The sequence below is a fragment of the Salvelinus fontinalis genome, chromosome 13, assembly GCF_029448725.1.
Source record: "Salvelinus fontinalis isolate EN_2023a chromosome 13, ASM2944872v1, whole genome shotgun sequence".
In the NCBI taxonomy this organism is placed as follows: Eukaryota; Metazoa; Chordata; class Actinopteri; order Salmoniformes; family Salmonidae; genus Salvelinus; species Salvelinus fontinalis.
Window position 1 is genome coordinate 11,021,592 of NC_074677.1, and position 19,135 is coordinate 11,040,726.

The 19,135-nt window shown below is 44.1% G+C and overlaps 1 protein-coding gene across 2 annotated transcripts in view; it reads right to left on the bottom strand.

The window, feature by feature from the left end:
* Nucleotides 1-17,363, bottom strand: part of jhy (junctional cadherin complex regulator) — a 43,031-nt gene extending 25,668 nt beyond the window's left edge. Inside the window, exons 1-3 of one of the 2 annotated variants that reach the window (XM_055941640.1) lie at nucleotides 17,304-17,363; nucleotides 16,169-16,521; nucleotides 10,945-11,758 (exon numbers count right to left, since the gene is read on the bottom strand). In XM_055941640.1, coding sequence (XP_055797615.1) covers nucleotides 10,945-11,758; nucleotides 16,169-16,521; nucleotides 17,304-17,339 — 1,203 coding nt within the window. In that variant the 5' untranslated portion in view covers nucleotides 17,340-17,363. Of the gene's footprint in view, nucleotides 1-10,944; nucleotides 11,759-16,168; nucleotides 16,527-17,303 lie in introns of both variants that reach the window. The other variant, XM_055941641.1, reaches the window with a different exon arrangement.
* Between the last annotated feature and the right edge of the window lie 1,772 nt (nucleotides 17,364-19,135).

The window sequence follows — 19,135 nt, forward strand, 5'->3', positions numbered from 1 at the left end:
ACTAAAATGGCCACCCTGATTAGAACTACAGATCACAAAATGGCTGAATACCAAAACTACAAGTCCCAGAAGCAAGGGGAACCCTCAGAAGGTGGAGCCGACACACAGATAAAGGGTCAAGAAAAACCAGGAAGAGGAAGAGAGGGCTGGAAGGATCTATGAACTGTAGAGAAAGAGACAATAGATATTGGCTGGATTTACCGTGTATGAACTGGACTGTTTGGGACTTACCTGTTCGCGTTTGGACCTGGACCTACCGAGAACCCGATTCGTGTACCGAACCCTGCTATCCTTGACCTTGCCTATGACCTGGGTGGACCAGGACAGAGAAACAAACACACAGGTACTGTCCTGTTCGAAATAACTCTCATTCTGGGGTAATTTGGTGACAGTTTCCCACTTAATTTGTGACAAACGCTCATAACCTTGAAGAGGTTTGCCACACGTGGTGGAGAATGTGGGCATATGGACTAACCATTCCGCTGGTTAGGTAAAAAAAAAAAAAAGTTCAGTTAGCACTCCAAAGGGGAGTCAGGTTTTTTTTGTGGCTTTGTTTGGTTAGGACAGTTTCTCAGGAAAATTAGTATGGAGGGAGCCATACAGGCCCTGTTACAAGCGGCGGCCACCTAACAAGAGGCAACTACATTTACATTACATTTAAGTCATTTAGCAGACGCAACTAGAGCTCAACAAATAGCTCATCAGGATGCAATGCGAATGTACCAGGACACGTTACAGGTCCAGCACCGCATCAACCAGCTGCTCAGAGAAGAGCAAGAGAGAAACACCCGGGAGTTAGGAGAAGGCCTACAGGGGCTAGCGGGCCAAATTGGGGCTCAATTACCAGCTGCAAATACCCAGAGTCGGGCCAATCATTTTCTTCAAAAGAATAACAGCACAGGATGATGTGGAAGCATATCTTACCACCTTCGAAAGGACTGCAGAGAGGGAGAAGTGGCTGAAAGAAGAATGGGCAGGGCTTCTGGCACCATACCTGGCAGGGGACGCTAAAAAAGCGTATTTCGACCTGGAGTTGAAAGATGCACAGGATTACGATAAACTAAAGGGAGAGATTCTGACTAGACTGGGAGTGACCGATACCGCGAGGGCACACCGCTTCCACCAGTGGTCCTACCGATCTGGACAACCTCCCCGAACACAGATATTCGACTTGATTCACCTGGCACGGAAATGGTTGCGACCGGAGACCCGTTCCTCCGCCAAGATTGTCGAGACCATCGTACTCAACCAGTTTCAGCGAGGTCTACCCCAAGAAGTGCGACGATGGGTTGGCCAGAACAAGGTACTTTCCACCGACCATCTCGTGGGCCTGGTTGAACGGTGTTGTATGGCAGGAACAGCTGAGCAGGCACAGGAGGAAAGATTCCCATTCCCCAGGCCTGGGCAAACCAGCGGACAGGGTAAGACTGTCCCAACATGTGGAGGGGGAAGAGAGCAGCATGGGGCCACGAGGAAAGAATCAGAATCGGGCTGAGACACTAAGGAAGAAAACGGAAACCGGGACTGGGGGGGTCGAAGAAAAGAGGTCTCCCAGGGGCTAACCTCACAGGTGCTAGTAGGGGAGGATGAGGATGAAGTGGCAAACCTCGTTGATAACGAACAGCCCGGTACTAGTGGGGCTGGGGTCGATCTGAATCCAGAGGACGATGATCTAGAACCAGCAGACCTGGCAGGGTCCTTGACTAATTTCGGGACAGCCCAAAACCAGGAACCAACCCTACAGCAAGCCAGAGCAGACGTGCAGGTCATCGATGGTACTCCCATAAATGATGGGATGAGGCCTAATAGTTTTCCCCACTTCATTATGAAAAAGGTTTTGGTGTACAGAGTCTCAAAAATAGGGGTTGATGTGGTTGAACAGTTGTTGGTCCCCACCCGGTACCGGAGGACAGTACTGGATCTAGCTCATGGGCACATTCTGGGTGGACACCTTAGTATCGATAAAACCCGAGACCGGATTGTAAGGAGGTTTTACTGGCCAGGAATTCAGGCTGAAGTGGCTCGGCATTGTGGAGTGTGCCCGGAGTGCCAGTTAACAGCTCCCCGACCAGCTGTTTGAAGCCCGTTAGTGCCACTCCCCATAATCGAAACGCCATTTTGAGAGGATAGCGATGGATATAGTGGGCCCACTACCCAAATCCGCCAGAGGACACCAATACATTCTGGTCATTCTAGATTATGCCACTCGCTACCCAGAAGCCATTCCACTTCGGACGATGACTTCCAAAAATATCGCCAAGGAATTAGTGCTCTTGTTCACCAGGGTAGGGGTTCCAAAGGAGATCCTTACTGACCAGGGGACCCCCTTTATGTCCCGCTTTATGGCGGACCTTTGTAAATTGTGGCAGGTGAAACAGTTGAGGACATCGGTTTACCATCCTCAGACAGACGGGCTGGTTGAGAGATTCAACAGGACCCTGAAGTCAATGCTCAGGAAGGTAATCGATAAGGATGAGAAAAACTGGGATTGCATGCTGCCGTATCTGATGTTTGCCATTAGAGAGGTTCCTCAAGCCTCGCTGGGGTTTTCTCCCTTTGAGCTGGTATATGGGAGGCACCCCCGGAGAAACTTAGACATCGCCTGGGAAACCTGGGAGCACCAATCCACCCAGTATACTAGTGTCATAGAGCACGTCACGGCAATGCAAGACAGGATAGCCACAGTCATGCCCATCGTCCGAGAGCACATGAGACAAGCACAAGAGCACCAGCGGCACACTTATAACCGGCAGGCTACCCTGAGGGAATTTCAACCAGCAGATAAGGTGTTAGTGCTGATCCCCACGGTAGAGTGCAAACTACTAGCCACATGGAAAGGACCGTATGAAGTACTGGAGAGAATAGGAGAAGTTAATTATCGGATCCGACAACCAGGTCGACGGCCACAGGAACAGATCTATCACATAAACCTGTTAAAAGCATGGAGAGAGAGAGAAACACTAATGGTCACATACCCTACACACACTCAGGAGACAGCCGAAGTAAATATTTCACCTACTCTGTCCCCAGCACAAGTACAGGAAGTAAAGACCCTGATCCAGAAAAACAGAGATGTGTTTTCAGAGGTACCCAGCCGAACTGAGGTTACAGCTCATGATATCGTTTCCCTACCAGGGAGAAAAGTGAGCATGAGGCCATATCGTGTACCCGAGGCTCGACAGGCCGCGATTAGAGCAGATACAGAGAGAATGTTGACAGCTGGAGTGATCGAGGAGTCACATAGTGAGTGGTCTAGCCTAATTGTGATGGTCTCCAAGCCCGATGGGTCTTTGCGGTTCTGTAACGACTTTCGGAAGGTAAATGAAATCTCCAAGTTTGATGCCTACCCCATGCCCAGAGTAGACAAACTACTGGAGAAGATTGGTAAAGCTCGGTACATTACGACCCTGGACCTGACAAAAGGGTACTGGCAAATTCCTCTGACCCCCAGGGCCAAAGAAAAGACAGCCTTTGCAACCCCTGACGGTTTGTTTCAATACACCGTCATGCCATTCGGCTTACACGGGGCACCAGCCACCTTTCAACGGCTCATGAACAAGGTCCTAAAACCGCACCAGGCATACGCCGCAGCTTATTTAGATGACGTGGGGATCTACAGCCCTGATTGGGAATCCCACTTACCCCGGGTACAGGCGGTGTTAGACACCCTCAGAAAGGCAGGGCTCACGGCAAACCCTGCCAAGTGTTATGTGGGGTTAGGGGAAACGGAGTATCTGGGATACACCGTGGGAAGAGGGTTAATCAAACCCCAACGTAAGAAGGTGGAGGCAATTAGAGAATGGCCGAAACCAGTAAATAAGAAGCAGGTTCGAGCCTTCCTAGGGCTGACCGGTTACTACCGGAAGTTCATCCCAAGTTATGCCACAGTGGCCGCCCCACTCACCGACATGACTAGAGCCAGAGGGCCAAACATGGTCAAATGGGATGAAAGGGCCACCAAAGCATTTAGGACATTACAGGAGGCTCTCTGCTGTAATCCAGTGCTGGTGGTACCAGACTTTGAGAAAGAGTTTGTGGTTCAGACGGATGCCTCAGAGGTCGGCTTGGGAGCAGTGCTATCCCAAGAGGTAGAAGGGGTGGAACACCCCATCCTGTTTTTAAGCAGAAAGCTGGAACCACTGGAAATCAACTACGCAGTCGTTGAGAAAGAGGCGCTGGCAGTAAAGTGGGCTCTAGAAAGCCTGAAATACTACCTGCTGGGGCGCCACTTCACCCTCATCAGTGACCATGCCCCACTCACCTGGATGCATAGGGCTAAAGAGAAGAACGCTCGGGTGATGCGGTGGTTTTTGAGTCTCCAACCGTTTCACTTTGACTTGAAACACAAAGCAGGGAAGGAAATGGGAAATGTGGATGGGTTATCCCGCATGCACGCATATTTTGCTGCGGTAGCCCGACCTAGGGGGTCGGATCTAGGGGGGAGATGTGTGGCAAAGAAGGGGGTCGAGTGATAAATGGCAGATATGTGAGAGCAGAACTAATAAGCGGGCTCTGCCCGATCACTAAAATGGCCACCCTGATTAGAACTACAGATCACAAAATGGCCGAATGCCAAAACTACAAGTCCCAGAAGCAAGGGGAACCCTCAGAAGGTGGAGCCGACACACAGATAAAGGGTCAAGAAAAACCAGGAAGAGGAAGAGAGGGCTGGAAGGATCTATGAACTGTAGAGAAAGAGACAATAAATATTGGCTGGATTTACCGTGTATGAGCTGGACTGTTTTGGATTTACCTGTTGGCGTTTGGACCTGGACCTACCGAGAACCCGATTCGTGTACCGAACCCTGCTATCCTTGACCTTGCCTATGACCTGGGTAGACCAGGACGGAGAAACAAACACACAGGTACTGTCCTGTTCGAAATAACTCTCATTCTGGGGTAATTTGGTGACAGTTTCCCACTTAATTTGTGACAAACGCTCATAACCTTGAAGAGGTTTGCCACAACAACTTCATTGTTTTATTGAAAGCATACGGCCGAATTAGCTATTTTTGTCAAAAGTTCTATTGGTTTTGAGTTAGGAAATGTGTACTTTCCACCTTAAATATTTGCGATTATTTTATATAATAATTTTATATCACCGACTGCCTCCACAACTGCGCATGTGACCCCTCCTGTTGAAACGTCACGATATGCCCTTATATAAAGCTTGATGTCACTTATTGAAGTTTTTTTGGGGGTGAGAAGTAGTGAGGATATAGTTATTGTTGTCTTACAAAAAAACAACCAAGAACATGTCTGATGAAGAAAGAGTCACGAGTGAGGAGGAAGAGTAGCCTAATTGAACTCCTTGACAAGAGTCACTAGAGACTCAAAGCCACAAGAGGGTAGAACACATTTCAAACTTTGCTTTAGATGTGTTATTTATTTGAGCCAGAGTAGTATATTCTGATGAAGAATTGAGGCAAATTGAACTTCAGACGGCAGCCTCTGTTCTAGAAACCGAGGTTGCAATAGCAGCTGGGCCGGGGGCCCAATCCATCCCCAGGATCAACACAGACTGGTGGTGCAGTGAATGAGGAATGTCTGTGCTGCAGAGAATTAGAATTCATGACTACAATTCTTACAGACATGGAGGAACTTATTGTTGATTTGGAGCAGTTAGTTTGCTTTTGCAACCACAGTTTTTTTTTTTGCTGCCCACAAAAACTCTGGTGTCTTGGAAAGAAATCTGTATTCCAAAAAGGAATTGAAGACCTTATTCCAGCTGGGCCAAATGGACAATTATCCAACGAGTAAGTAGCTCAACTTTACTTTATTGAATGATCTCTTATTATAAACCTCTATGTGGGGGACCGTTAGTGGCTTTATGTTTTCACATTTGCCCAAAACTTAAGAACAAATTCTTATTTTCAATGACGGCCTAGGAACAATTTGTTCTTAAGTGACTTGCCTAGTTAAATAAAGGTTAAAAACAAGTGCGTGAGAACCATGAAACTCCTAGGTTTTGTATTGAAGTCAATGTACCCAGAGGAGGACAGAAGTTATCTGTCCTCCGGTTACAGTTATGGTGTCACCATACAGAGCGCTGCTGAGGCTACTGTAGATATTCATTGCAAAACAGTGTGTTTTAATCAGTTATCTGGTGACGTTAATATATTTATTATAGTTTTAACAAAAAATTATACTTTTTTAAATGGTATGAATGACATTAACTAAGGAGGATGGCTTCCCTTCTTCCTCTGAGAAGCCTCCACTGATGTAGACATATAGGCCTAAGTGCTCTACAGGGTAATGCCAGCAGCATACCACCCTGCATAGCACTGCTGGCTTGCTTCTGAAGCTAAGCAGGGTTAGTCCTGGTCAGTCCCTGGATGGGAGACCAGGTGCTGCTGGAAGTAGTGTTGGAGGGACAGTAGGAGGCACTCTTTCCTCTGGTCTAAAAAATATCCCAATGCCCCAGGGCAGTGATTGGGGACACTGCCGTGTAGGGTGCATTCTTTTGGATGGGATGTTAAAAGGGGTGTCCTGACTCTCTGAGGTCATTAACTTCTTACGGCTGAAATCCAGTTAACGGGATCGATTTGACAACAGCCAGTGAAAGTGCAGGGCGCCAAATTCAAACAACAGAAATCTCATAATAACAATTCCTCAAACATACAAGTATTATACACTATTTTAAAGATAAACTTGTTGTTAATCCCACCACAGTGTCTGATTTCAAAAAGGCTTTACGACGAAAGCATACCATGCGATTATGTTAGGTCAGTGCCTAGTCACAAAAAACACAGCCATTTTTCCAGACAAAGAGAGTCACAAAAAGCAGAAATAGAGATAAAATGAATCACTAACCTTTGATCTTCATCAGATAGCACTCATAGGACTTCATGTTACACAATACATGTATGTTTTGTTCGATAAAATTCATATTTATATCCAAAAATCTCAGTTTACATTGGCGCGTTATGTTCAGCAATGTTTTGCTTCCAAAACATCTGGTGATTTTGCAGAGAGCCACATCAATTTACAGAAATACTCATCATAAATGTTGATGAAAATACAAGTGTTATGCACAGAATTAGAGATATACTTCTCCTTAATGCAACCGCTGTGTCAGATTTCAGAAAAGCTTTACAGCGAAAGCACACCATGGCATAATCTGAGTACAGCGCTCAGCCACCAAAACAAGCCATAAAGATACCCACCATGTTGTGGAGTCAACAGAAGTCAGAAATAGCATTATAAATATTAACTTTTTTCCGATGATCTTCATCGGAATGGACTCCCAGGAATCCCAGTTCCACAATAAATGTTTGTTTTGTTCGATAAAGTCCATAATTTATGTCCAAATACCTTCTTTTTGTTAGCGCGTTTAGTTCACAACTCCAAATTCACAAGGCGCAGACACTTAGTCCAGACAAAAAGTCAAAACAGTTCCATTACAGTTCGTAGAAACATGTCAAACGATGTATAGAATCAATCTTTAGGATGTTTTCATCATAAATCTTCAATAATATTCCAACCGGACAATTCCTTTGTCTTTAGAAATTAAAGGGAATGCAGCTCGCTCTCAAGGCCGCGCGCGTGACTTAGCTCATGGCATTCTGCCAGACCCCTTAGTCAAACAGCTCTTATTCGCTCCCCCTTCACAGTAGAAGCCTGAAACAGGTTCTAAAGACTGTTGACATCTAGTGGAAGCCTTAGGAAGTGCAATTGGACCAAATTTACACTATCTTGGATAGGCATATACTTGAAAATCTACAAACCTCAGATTTCCCACTTCCTGGTTGGATTTTTTCTCAGGTTTTTGCCTGCCATATGAGTTCTGTTGTACTCACAGACATCCTTCAAACAGTTTTAGAAACTTCAGAGTGTTTCCTATCCAAATCTACTAATAATATGCATATCTTAGCTTCTGGACCTGAGTAGCAGGCAGTTTACTCTAGGCACTCTTTTCATCCGAACGTGAAAATAGCGCCCCCGGCCATAAGAAGTTAAAGATCCCATGGCACTTGTTGTAAGAGTAGGGGTGTTAACCCCAGTGTCCTGGCTAAATTCACAATCTGGCCCTCAAACCATCACAGTCACCTAATAATCCCCAGTTTACAATTGGCTCATCCCTCTCCCCTGTAACTATTCCCCAGGTCATTGCTGTAAATGAGAACGTGTTCTTAGTCAACTTACCTGGTAAAATAACGGATAAATAAAAACAGTGCGTGAACGAACTGCCTCGTTCAGGGGCAGAATGACAGATTTTTACATTGTCAGCTCGGGGATTTGATCTTGCAACCTTTTGGTTGCTAGTCCAATGCTCTAACCACTAGGCTACCTGCCACCCCCTCCATAGACTTACACAGTAATTATGATAACGTCCAGAGGAGTACTGCAACCTATCAGAGCTCTTGCAGCATGAACTGACATGTTGTCCACCCAATCAAAAGATCAGAGAATGAATCTATTACTGAAGCATAAGCTACAACTAGCTAGCACTGCAGTGCATAAAATGTGGGGCGGCAGGGTAGCCTAGTGGTTAGAGCGTTGGGCTAGTTACCGAAAGGTTGCAAGTTCAAATCCCCGAGCTGACAATGTAAAAATCTGTCGTTCTGAACAAGGCAGTTAACCCACTGTTCCTAGGCCGTCATTGAAAATAAGGTTTTGTTCTTAACTGACTTGCCTAGTTAAATAAAGGTTCAATGTAAGTCGCTCTGGATAAGAGCGTCTGCTAAATGACTTAAATGTAAATGTGGTGAGTAGTTGACTCAAAGAGAGAGAAATACAATCGTTGAACAGTTTTGAACAAGTTAGTTTCTTCCAAAATGAAGGAGAAGCAAGATAGCGAGAGAGAGCTATATTTGGTTGTATTTTTTTTTTTTTACGTTGACCTTCACTTAGCTAGCAATGCAGATAGCTAGTTTAGCCTACTCAAACACCCGGCTCAAACAGAGAGGGACGCTATGTTAGCTAGCTGGCTATGGAACGCTCCCAAGTCAAGGAAAGCTTTTGGTTTTGTTAATTTATTGCCACCGGGGGCCCACTGGTGTAACTGCATGAATGTAGAGGGTTTACTAACGTGTTAGTTCTAGTATCTATGTTGACTATGATTTGACAACGATGTAGGCTGTGTGTAGCATTAGTGGTCATGATATGAAGGTTTGGCTTGGAAAGCTAATGTGATGCACTGAAGTCCACAAGCGAAGGGAAAAAGGTGAGAGGAGAACAGCGTGTAGATAGTAGCGAGAAGGAATTATATATATATATATACAACGAGCATAGTGATCATGCTGTTTTCATGTGGCTGCTATGAAAGTTAACTGTGTTTGCGTGTGATCAGAGGTGTATTCATTCCGCCGATTCTGTTGAAAAACATTTCTTAAAATGGAAGCAAACGGAACAAAACAGGGATAAAAAGAACTAGATGCAGCCAAGAGTGTGCAAGGTGATATTGAATGTGTCACTGTCTGTCACTTTGATTACTCAAAATTCTCTAGACCTGTGCACCTACGTCGTAAACTTTCATTCATAGGCTAGGTTGTAGCAACCTCATGATGGGTATAGGGAAAATTTGAGCATCATGTAAGTAGCCTAAACCTATCGATGTTACATTGAACTGGGTGAATGGAATATGAATGACAGTCATCCAATATGCTGTAATAGAAATAAGGCCATGATCCTCCCTCATCTTAAACCGCACCGACCACCACTGGTCTAATAACACAATAAGAACACCTCAAACTTCAAGGATCAGGCTAGACTACATACCTCTGCACGCTTACTTTGTCGCTTGCGCTTCTCAAACACACCGTGTATTTTGGCACTGCGCCAGATCCAGTCCATAGAAATACAGTAGCAGCAGCTGTATCTTTAAGTACCCTTCGGTTTTCTGTCCCCATCATTTCAGATTGTATATCTTGTTCCTATGCATCATCACTGAAGTGCTTGCTACACACACAGCGATGTAAGGTGGCTGCAGGAGTATGTAGCCTACATTGTATTTACTATTTCTAACTGCTACTAACCATCTTTTGCTTATCTTTTACCGGAAAACTGTGAAACTTCTTCCCTTGATTTCCTGTATACAGTGCAGCCAGGGACCAAACACCAGCTTGCTCTTGCTGCCATCTCTTTTTCCACTTTGCATAATTAACTTTACCTGCGATAGGCCTAATTTGATCAACTTTCGCACCAGCTCCAAAATATCGTGACGTTTCTACATAGCAGGGTCTCCCCCACGAGGGTGCCTACAAGTGCAGTTGTTACCTATTTTCGCTGCTGTGGCAGTCCGCTATATAAAATAATTGCACGTTTTAGGTGGAAAATTACATTTCCAGACTCCAAACCGATAGTACTATTGACAAAAACAGCTAATTCGACCGTACACTTTCAAAGAAACTATGAATTTGTCCACAGTTCACCGATTTGTGAATTATGCATTCACTGACAACGAAGCAGAGCGAGGCCTGCATAGTCACATGACCCGTTTTTGCAGCGGTCTCAGATCTCCACTCCACGGACAGAGTATGGAATCACTTGGGAGTTTCTGGACTTGGGATAAACTATTCCTTTAAAGGAGATTAAGAGTTACAGTATGTTTGTGCAGCTCCTAGTGGCTAGTTTGTAAACTATAACCTAGGGAAAGGGGATACTTAGTTGCATAACTGAATGCATTCAACCGAAACGTCTTTTGCATTTAACCCAACCCCTCTGAATCAGAGAGGTGCGGATGGCTGCCTTAATCGACATCCACGTCATCGGCGCTCGGGGAGCAGAACGGCAGATTTTTCCACCTTGCAGGCTCTGGAATTTGGACAAGCAACCTTTCGGTTACTGTCCCTACGCTCTAACTGCTAAGCTACATGCCTATTCAATAGGAGGGCAAAAATAATTGGAATAAACAGGAGAGGCCACCTGTGGTTGCTTTCATACACAACCACAAATTCAGAAACCTTTTATGAAAAAACACAGCTTATCAACACATAAGCCTACCTGATTTGGGCTGTCTGATTTCACCTTCTGTTGTGCATGTGCCCTCAGGTACGAGCCCTGTTTGGCTGCGTTGATCCCCAGTGTCACTCTGTTGCGTTCAATGATGTCCTCCCTTGGTATGTCTGGCTTTCTGCTGGACAAGTGCTGCGAACCATTTGATTTAGAGGACATCGAATTCTGTAACTGTTTCTCGGCCACTGTCCCACTAGCCTGTCCATACTGCTCTTGATTGTAGTAAATCTGAAACGCTCTATCGTATCTGTCATGTGTCTCCCTGTAACGGTCTTCCAGGTCAGGACAGCTAGCTTGGATTTCACCACCAGTGGCATTGGTTGGGTTCCTCACACCTCGGTTGGCCTTGACTCTCTGGTGTGGGTTTCTTTCCATGGCTTTTTCAGATGGCACACCAGGACTTGGGTGGGTGGACTCTGGCAAGCTATCCCCTATAACTTGGTTCTGATGAAGGTGGTAGGAAAATGCAGGTGAAACCTCTCTGGTAACTTGATTCTGCAGTGGGGGGAGGTGGTAAGACGTTAGGTGGTGTTTAGATTGAAGTTCGTTACTTGTGATTTCTGGAGTCATACTCTCTGCAAGAGCTGGACTGCAGGAAAAGATGTATCTGTATCCTCCACTCCCTGAAAGCTCCTGTCCTCTCTCGCTATGGCTCTCCTCAGATTGTTCATCCGAGTTGTAGGATTCTTCCTCGAGGGGAAGTGGTGGGGTCATCTTGTCGAACTGTCGAGCTCCCTCAAGATTAGTCCTCCAGTTGGGATCGTAGCGCAATTCTGCATAGGTGTCATCATAGTGGATCTGTCTGCAAAGTTTGAGAATAGAGGCGTTAGTAGATCATTTACATGACTAGTGGAATTTGCATTTTGTTTAGTGACCAACCTAAATCAGAACACTGTAATGGGAAAGACCAATGTGAATGATTAAAACATCATAAAAAGGTACAATAGGCTGGCCTATGATGAAATAAAATATATTCCAAGAAACAGAAGATCCTATTATTGTCAGTTAATACAAAGGTATTAGGACCAAGTAGGTCTCCATTCCTGACAATAAAGATTTTACGAAGAACACAACAAGCTTTGAGAGGTCAGCAGTACAATAGGTGTTACTGTACACCTCAACAATACTGATGGTGTCCTTAAACAATGAGAGTGAGTCCTTCTTTGAACAGACAAGCCGCTGTTCCAAATTGAATTTGACATCAGCACATTATTTGCCTGTATTTATACGTAATATTCATATTTTCATCTCCTTATCCAATAATGAGGGAGTGTCTGAAGACTACTACTGGCGAATGGTTCACAAATGGCAATTTTCAGCTTAGAAAATGGACTGAAATTGCTACCTAATGTGCCCCTTCTAACGGGGATGAAAAGATCTCATTAAAATAATTAGCAGAGTGCCTCTTTGTTGTGCTGCTTGGCGGACGAGGGGAAGCGTACTCCTCATCTCATGATGCCCCTGCCCGGGGCTGCCTAGGTGTAGGGCACTTCACTCAATGAGGCCAAAAGGGTAAGGGATGGCTCAGTAATGACTGGAGAAGCTGGAGAATTTATTATGGATACAACACAGCTGGGCGACGTCTTCTTTACCCTGCACAAAACAACAATAGGCTATTATATGGTAGTCGAGATAATGACCAAACACGCAACAAAATGTACTCGGTTGATTTCAAGAAACAGTGTTAGAATAAAAACTGAACTGTGGGGGAAGTAAAAAGAGATTATGGAAAATGTTCAAACGTGTTTCTTTATCAGCATTCAAAAGAAATCACGAGGTAAACAGAAAAATATTGCACTGGATGAATAGAGGTGCTTGAATGGGGACATTCATTGATTGAATGACGAGTAGGCTATACATGGGTGTGAAATGCCCACTGTTGTGAATGTGGACGCCCGGCTTTGAGGACAGAGCCGATCAATGGCGAGGCTATGAGACTATGACGCTGGGAAATTGGGACTGTTCTCAGGGCAGACAATCTGAAATTGACCCTTTTGTGAGTATCTGCCATGGTCATTTTCACTGAAACAATGTGTGCCTACGTGGTGAAGTGGATCTTCATTTGGCGGGCATCAATCTGCCCGGGACCAACAATGAGAGAATAGCCTCTCTCTGTTTACGGTGAAATTATTATTGCGAGGTCAGTGAGGAAACAGTTCCAGTAGATGGGGAGAGTGAAAAACAGATGTGGGGGTCCTCTCTTCAGATTCCTGCATCAGAGAGGTCTCTGGCATGTTGACAATGAAGAGCCGGACAGTTAATGGACAGCAGAGTGACCACTTATTGTGATAACCTCCAACAAAATTTAAATCTAATTTGCCTTAAATGAAGGCAGTTACTCGGAAAGTACCTAAATTAGCCTAACACGTCTGCTGACAGCTCAATTAATTTGCCAATGTGTGCATCAGGCTCAATTACTGGCCTTGTTCCATTGTTGAGTGAAGAATGAACGCTATTCATCTTTTATCTTCCATGTGCTGTTTAGTGAGAAAAATGCTTTATTGTTGCAGGAGTTTTCCATATAACATTTTACATAAGCACTGTATTATAATCTTCATTTTGATTAATTTGTGTACTTGATAACAGTATTTTCAAATGCAATAAACAGATTAGACCTAATTAAAAGTGAGGCACTAATTTGCCTAAAGTAAATAGCGCAACAATGGCATAATTCACTTGAATTGTTCTAATGTTCAGAAAAGCTAAATAAAAAGTGGAATGCCTTGGCTCATTTTAAAACAATCACAGTTGGTTGTAACATAATTATCAATAAATAATGCCCTGTAGGCCTACTTCCCCTGTAGCTTATTTGTATTTTGGACACTTCTGATTATGATTTAGTGTACAGCATAACATGTTCCAGTAAAGATTTTAATAAATAGCACATCTAGTTTAACTGAAACCTGATCAGCTTGTTCAAACATTACAACGGGAAAAATACATTCAAAAATAAATGTTAACACTAATGTTATAGGCTACACTACCCTTTGAGATGCACAACCATAGTGAAGAAGACAAATAAGTTTGAGGTGCCACTTATGATCTACTACTGCCACCTACTGACCAAACTGAAAATGTCTTAAAGTCTACTTTAGGGAAAATATACTGAACAAAAATATCAACGCAAGCAACATAAGAGTTGGTCCAATGTTTCATGAACTTAAATTATCCCCGAAAATGTTCATACGCACAAAAAGCGTAGTTCTCTTAAATATTGTGCACAAATTTGTTTACATCCATGTTGGTGAGCATTTCTCCTTTGCCAAGATAATCCATCCACATGACAGGTGGAATATCAAGAAGCTGATTAAACAACATGATCATTACACAGGTGCACCTTGTACTGGGGCCAATAAAAGGCCACTCTAAACTGTGCAGTTTTGTCACACAACACAATGCCACAGATGTCTCAAATTAAGGGAGCATGCAATTGGCATGCTGACTGCAGGAATGTCCACCAGAGCTGTTGCCAGAGAATTGTATGTTCATTTCTCCACCATAAGCTGCCTCCAACGTTGTTTTAGAGAATTTGGCCGTACGTCCAATTGGCCTCACAACCGCAGACCATGTGTAACCACGCCAGCCCAGGATCTCCACATCCGGCTTCTTCACCTACGGGATCGTCTGAGACCAGCCACCTAGACAGCTGATGAAACTGTGGGATGGCACAACCAAATAATTTCTGCACAAACTATCTCAGGGAAGTTCATCTGCATGCTTGTCGTCCTCCCCAGGGTCATGACTTGACCGCAGTGCGGCGTCGTAACCGACTTCAGTGGGCAAATGCTCACCTTCAATGGCCACTACCACGCTGGAGAAGTATACTCTTCACAGATTAATCCCAGTTTCAACTATACCAGGCAGATGGCGTGTATTCCGTCGTGTGGGCGAGCGGTTTGCGGATGTCACTGTTGTGAACAGAATGCCCCATGGTGAGGTTATGGTATGGGCAGGCATAAGCTATGAACAACAAACACAATTGCATTTTATCGGTGGCAATTTGAATGCAGAGATACAGTGACAAGATCCTGTCGTGCCATTCATCCGCCGCCATCCCCTCATGTTTCAGCATGATAATGCTCGCAAGGATTTGTACACAATTATTGGAAGCTGAAAATGTCCTGCGTACTCAACAGACATGTCACCCATTGAGCATGTTTGTGATGCTCTGGATCGACATGGACGGCAGCGTGTTCCAGTTCCCGCCAATATCCAGCAACTTTACACAGCCATGGAAGAGTAGTGGGACACATTCCACAGGCCACAATCAACAGCCTGATCAACTCTATGCGAAGGAGATGTGTTGCGCTGCATGAGGAAAATGGTGGTCACACCAGATACTGACTAGTTTTCTGATCCACGGCCCTACCTTTTTTTAAGGAATCTGTGATCAACAGATGTATTTGTGTATTCCCAGTCATGTGAAATCCATAGATTAGGGCCTAAGGAATTCATTTAAATTTACTGATTTCCATATATGAACTGTAACTCAGTTCAATCTTTGAAATTGTTGCATGCTGCATTTATATTTCTGTTCAGTGTATAAGATAACAATGTTCAGGCCTATTGCCAGTGATATGAATGCCTACTTGACATTATGCATCTACACCGGTCACATTAACTGTAGGCCTATTTCCAATGGCTGAGAATCTGTCAGGATCCATCCCATGCATAACAGAATTTGGATGAACTTGGCAGATTGACTGAATCTCTTTGGCAGACCATTTATGAATGGTGTTTTTGCCTCATTGTATATGCATCATGAGACAAATATTTATGTCCTGCTTTGCAAATACATTTGGAACATTAGACACATTTGTTGAAGAGTCACATTGATATTCAGCACAATGTCTTATGAGAAATCTATTATTTTACCCCTTCTGGATCGCAAACCTATTTACTTTTCATTCTCCTACACAGACGGTTCTCCTAACAGTATTAGGTATAGGCTGAGTCATGCAAAAAATGTGAACAAGATGGTTCAAGACTTGATTTCTACAAAATTATTTGATGTGGCAGATGAAAATGGTCCTCACAAAGCAATTACATGAGTTGCAAGTGTATTGTGTAGGCCTACTTTGGTTGTTGTTATATGTAGGCCTACTTTCATGCAGTAGTTCAGAGCACTCTAGTTTTCAGTTTGCTTAGGTTACGATGACAGTATAGCCATCACCATATAGCAGTGGTGATAAAGCAAAGGTTTAGGGCCTACCTGGACACCTCTTTGTCTCTGCTCTGCTGCTGGACATTCTTTTTGTTCTGGCTGAGTGCTGATACCTCGAGACTATCATAGACATGAAGTTCCCCCTCAGCCAGACATGAGCCATCTGTGTCTTCCTCTTGGGGTTGTGTCATGTTTTGGTCACCAAACTCGACACCAATTCGCCTCTGAAGCTCAAACTGGTAGTCCCTCTCCTGGACCAAGCTCTCTGTGTCCGATTCAGCGGCATCCCACAGGCTTAAACCAACCTCTGGTTTTAGTGGACAGGGTTTCCTGTGTTCATCCTTTAACCTGACATAGGTCTTTCCGTGCTCAGGTCCCTTTTTACCTTCCATTTTGTACTGCTGTGCTGAGGAAAAAGTTGAGAGCTGGTTGTAGTTGAACTGTCACTGTCAGTATGCTGCTTTCATTACAAGACAGTAGATGTGCACAGATGTTTACTTTACCGGTGGCTGCTTGTTCACTTATTCCAAAACCTCTGTATCAAAAAGCTAAATTACATATTCAGAATAGAATATTCTCACGATATTTTCCCACATTTCTTAGGCTTAGCTGCTAACGTTAGCTGTCAGAAGCTGACATGGCCTTCAACTTTACTTGGTGTGGAGAATTAGTTAGCTGACTCAACACTTTGTTCAGAACCTTGAAAATAACAGAGGACTACTATCTAACCTTACCTCTGTAGCACATTTTGCGCACGTGTTGACAAATTGTAACGTTTTAAGTTTTGCCAGCCATGTTAATAGGTAACTTAGGGAAGAAAGAGCGATAACACACAGCAAGCTCCCATTGCTGCAATGCTTTCGCACAACACTGGGACATCAACAAAATCACAATGAGACATCACACGAAGTGTGTCCGACGGCCCAATTTGGGGTGTCTGGCTCATGAACTAACGTTAGCCAATACTATATTTGTATTCTCTAATTAAACGTGTCACTTTATGTTGACTACTGAACTGGGTTTGCTTTGCTCCGCTTCTTGATCCCCTAGGCAACCACCAACAACTATGGTTTGCTTGTCTATCTAAAACGGTTTACACAGTTTATTAGCGTGAGAGAAAATGTTAAAAGCTGAGAGACGCTGGTATTATCGACTGGTTTATACAATGTCAAAAGACACTCACCAATATTATTCTCCAGTTCTGAAGAATGGCAACCATGGAAACGAACGGACGCGTACAGACAGTGATTTGCGCCTGCGCAGGGATGTTGTGGGCGTTGCAGGGCATCCAATTATGCTTATGACTGGACCAATTGCCCCTTCGCTAAGACGTGTCCTCTGAGACATGCAGCCCAGAGGGAAAAATGTGTAAAGATAGAAGAGAAGCGTGGAGAAAACGCAAAGGATTATTTGGGCCCAGTGGGAGTGACATTTTTTGAATTTTTTTCCCTTTCGTTTGGCTGATCCATATGTAGTCTCAGGCTGGGTAGAAAATGAATAGGGTACTATTAAAATCGGTGAAAGTAGCTCAAAGTGGACTTCAAATCACATTTTATTTGTGACGTGCGCTGAATACTAACAGGTGTAGGTAGACCTTACCGTGAAATGCTTACTTACAAGCACTTAACCAACAATGCAGTTCAAGAAATAGAGTTAAGAAAATATTTACTGAATAAACTAAAGTCAATTTTTATTATCAGAAAGTAACACAAGAAAATGACATAATAACAAGGCGGTAAACAGGTGGTACCTGTACCGAGTCAATGTGTGGGGGTACAGGTTAGTCGAGGTAATTTGACTATGCATAGATAATAAACAGTGAGTAGCACAACTTTTTGTTGTCTCGGCCTTCTTGCATATCACAGTGGCGTATGAACGAATGGGGTATAGAGCAAACAACGCAACTGTCACAACATAGGTTCATATGTATTTTTTTACTGGCTTGACTTACCCACTGATTTGACCCACGCACTGCTACTGTACAGAAGTTACAAGGTGTGTTGAATAAAAGAGTCCCGGCAAACATACAGTGCATTCGGAAAGTATTCAGACCACTTGACGTTTTCAAAATGTTGTTAAATTACAGCCTTACGGTTTCAACAGTTTTTTCCCCTCATGAATCTACACCTAATACCCCATAATCAGTTAATAATCAATAAGAAGTTTTTGCAATTGTATTGAAAATAAATAACTGATATCACATTTACATAAATATTCAGACCCGTTACTCAGTACTTTGTTGAAGCACCTTTGGCAGCGATTACAGCATCGCGTCTTCTTGGGTATGACGCTACAAGCTTGGCACACTTGTATTTGGGGAGTTTCTCCCATTCTTCGCTGCAGATCCTCTCAAACTCTGTCAGTTTTTATGGGGAGTGTTGCTGCACAGCTATTTTCAGGTCTCTCCAGAGATGTTCTATTGGGTTCAAGTCCTGGCTCTGTCTGGGCCACTCAAGGACATTCAGAGACTTGTCCCGAAGCCACTCCTGCATTGTCTTGGTAGTGTGCTTACGGTCGTTGTCCTGTTGGAAGGTGGACCTTCACCCCAGTCTGAGGTCCTGAACACTCTGGAACAGGTTTTCATCAAGGATCTCTCTGTACATTGCTCCATTCATTTTTCCCTTGATCCTGACTAGTCTCCCAGTCCCTGCCGCTGAAAAACATCCCCAATAGCATGATGCTGCCACCACCATGCTCCACCTTAAGGATGCTGCCAGGTTTCCTTCAGACGTGACGCTTGGCATTCAGGCCAAAGAGTTCAATCTTGGTTTCATCAGACCAGAGAGTCTTGTTTCTCATGGTCTGAGTCCTTTGGGTGCCTTTTTCGAAAGCTTCCGTCTGGCCATTCTACCATAAAGGTGTTACAGAGATGGTTGTCCTTCTGGAAGGTTCTCCCATCTCCACAGAGGTATTTTGGAGCTCTGTCAGTGATCATCGGGTTCTTGGTCACCTCCTTGACAAAGGCTCTTCTCCCCCGATTGCTCAGTTTGTCCGGGCGGCCAGGAAGAGTCTTGG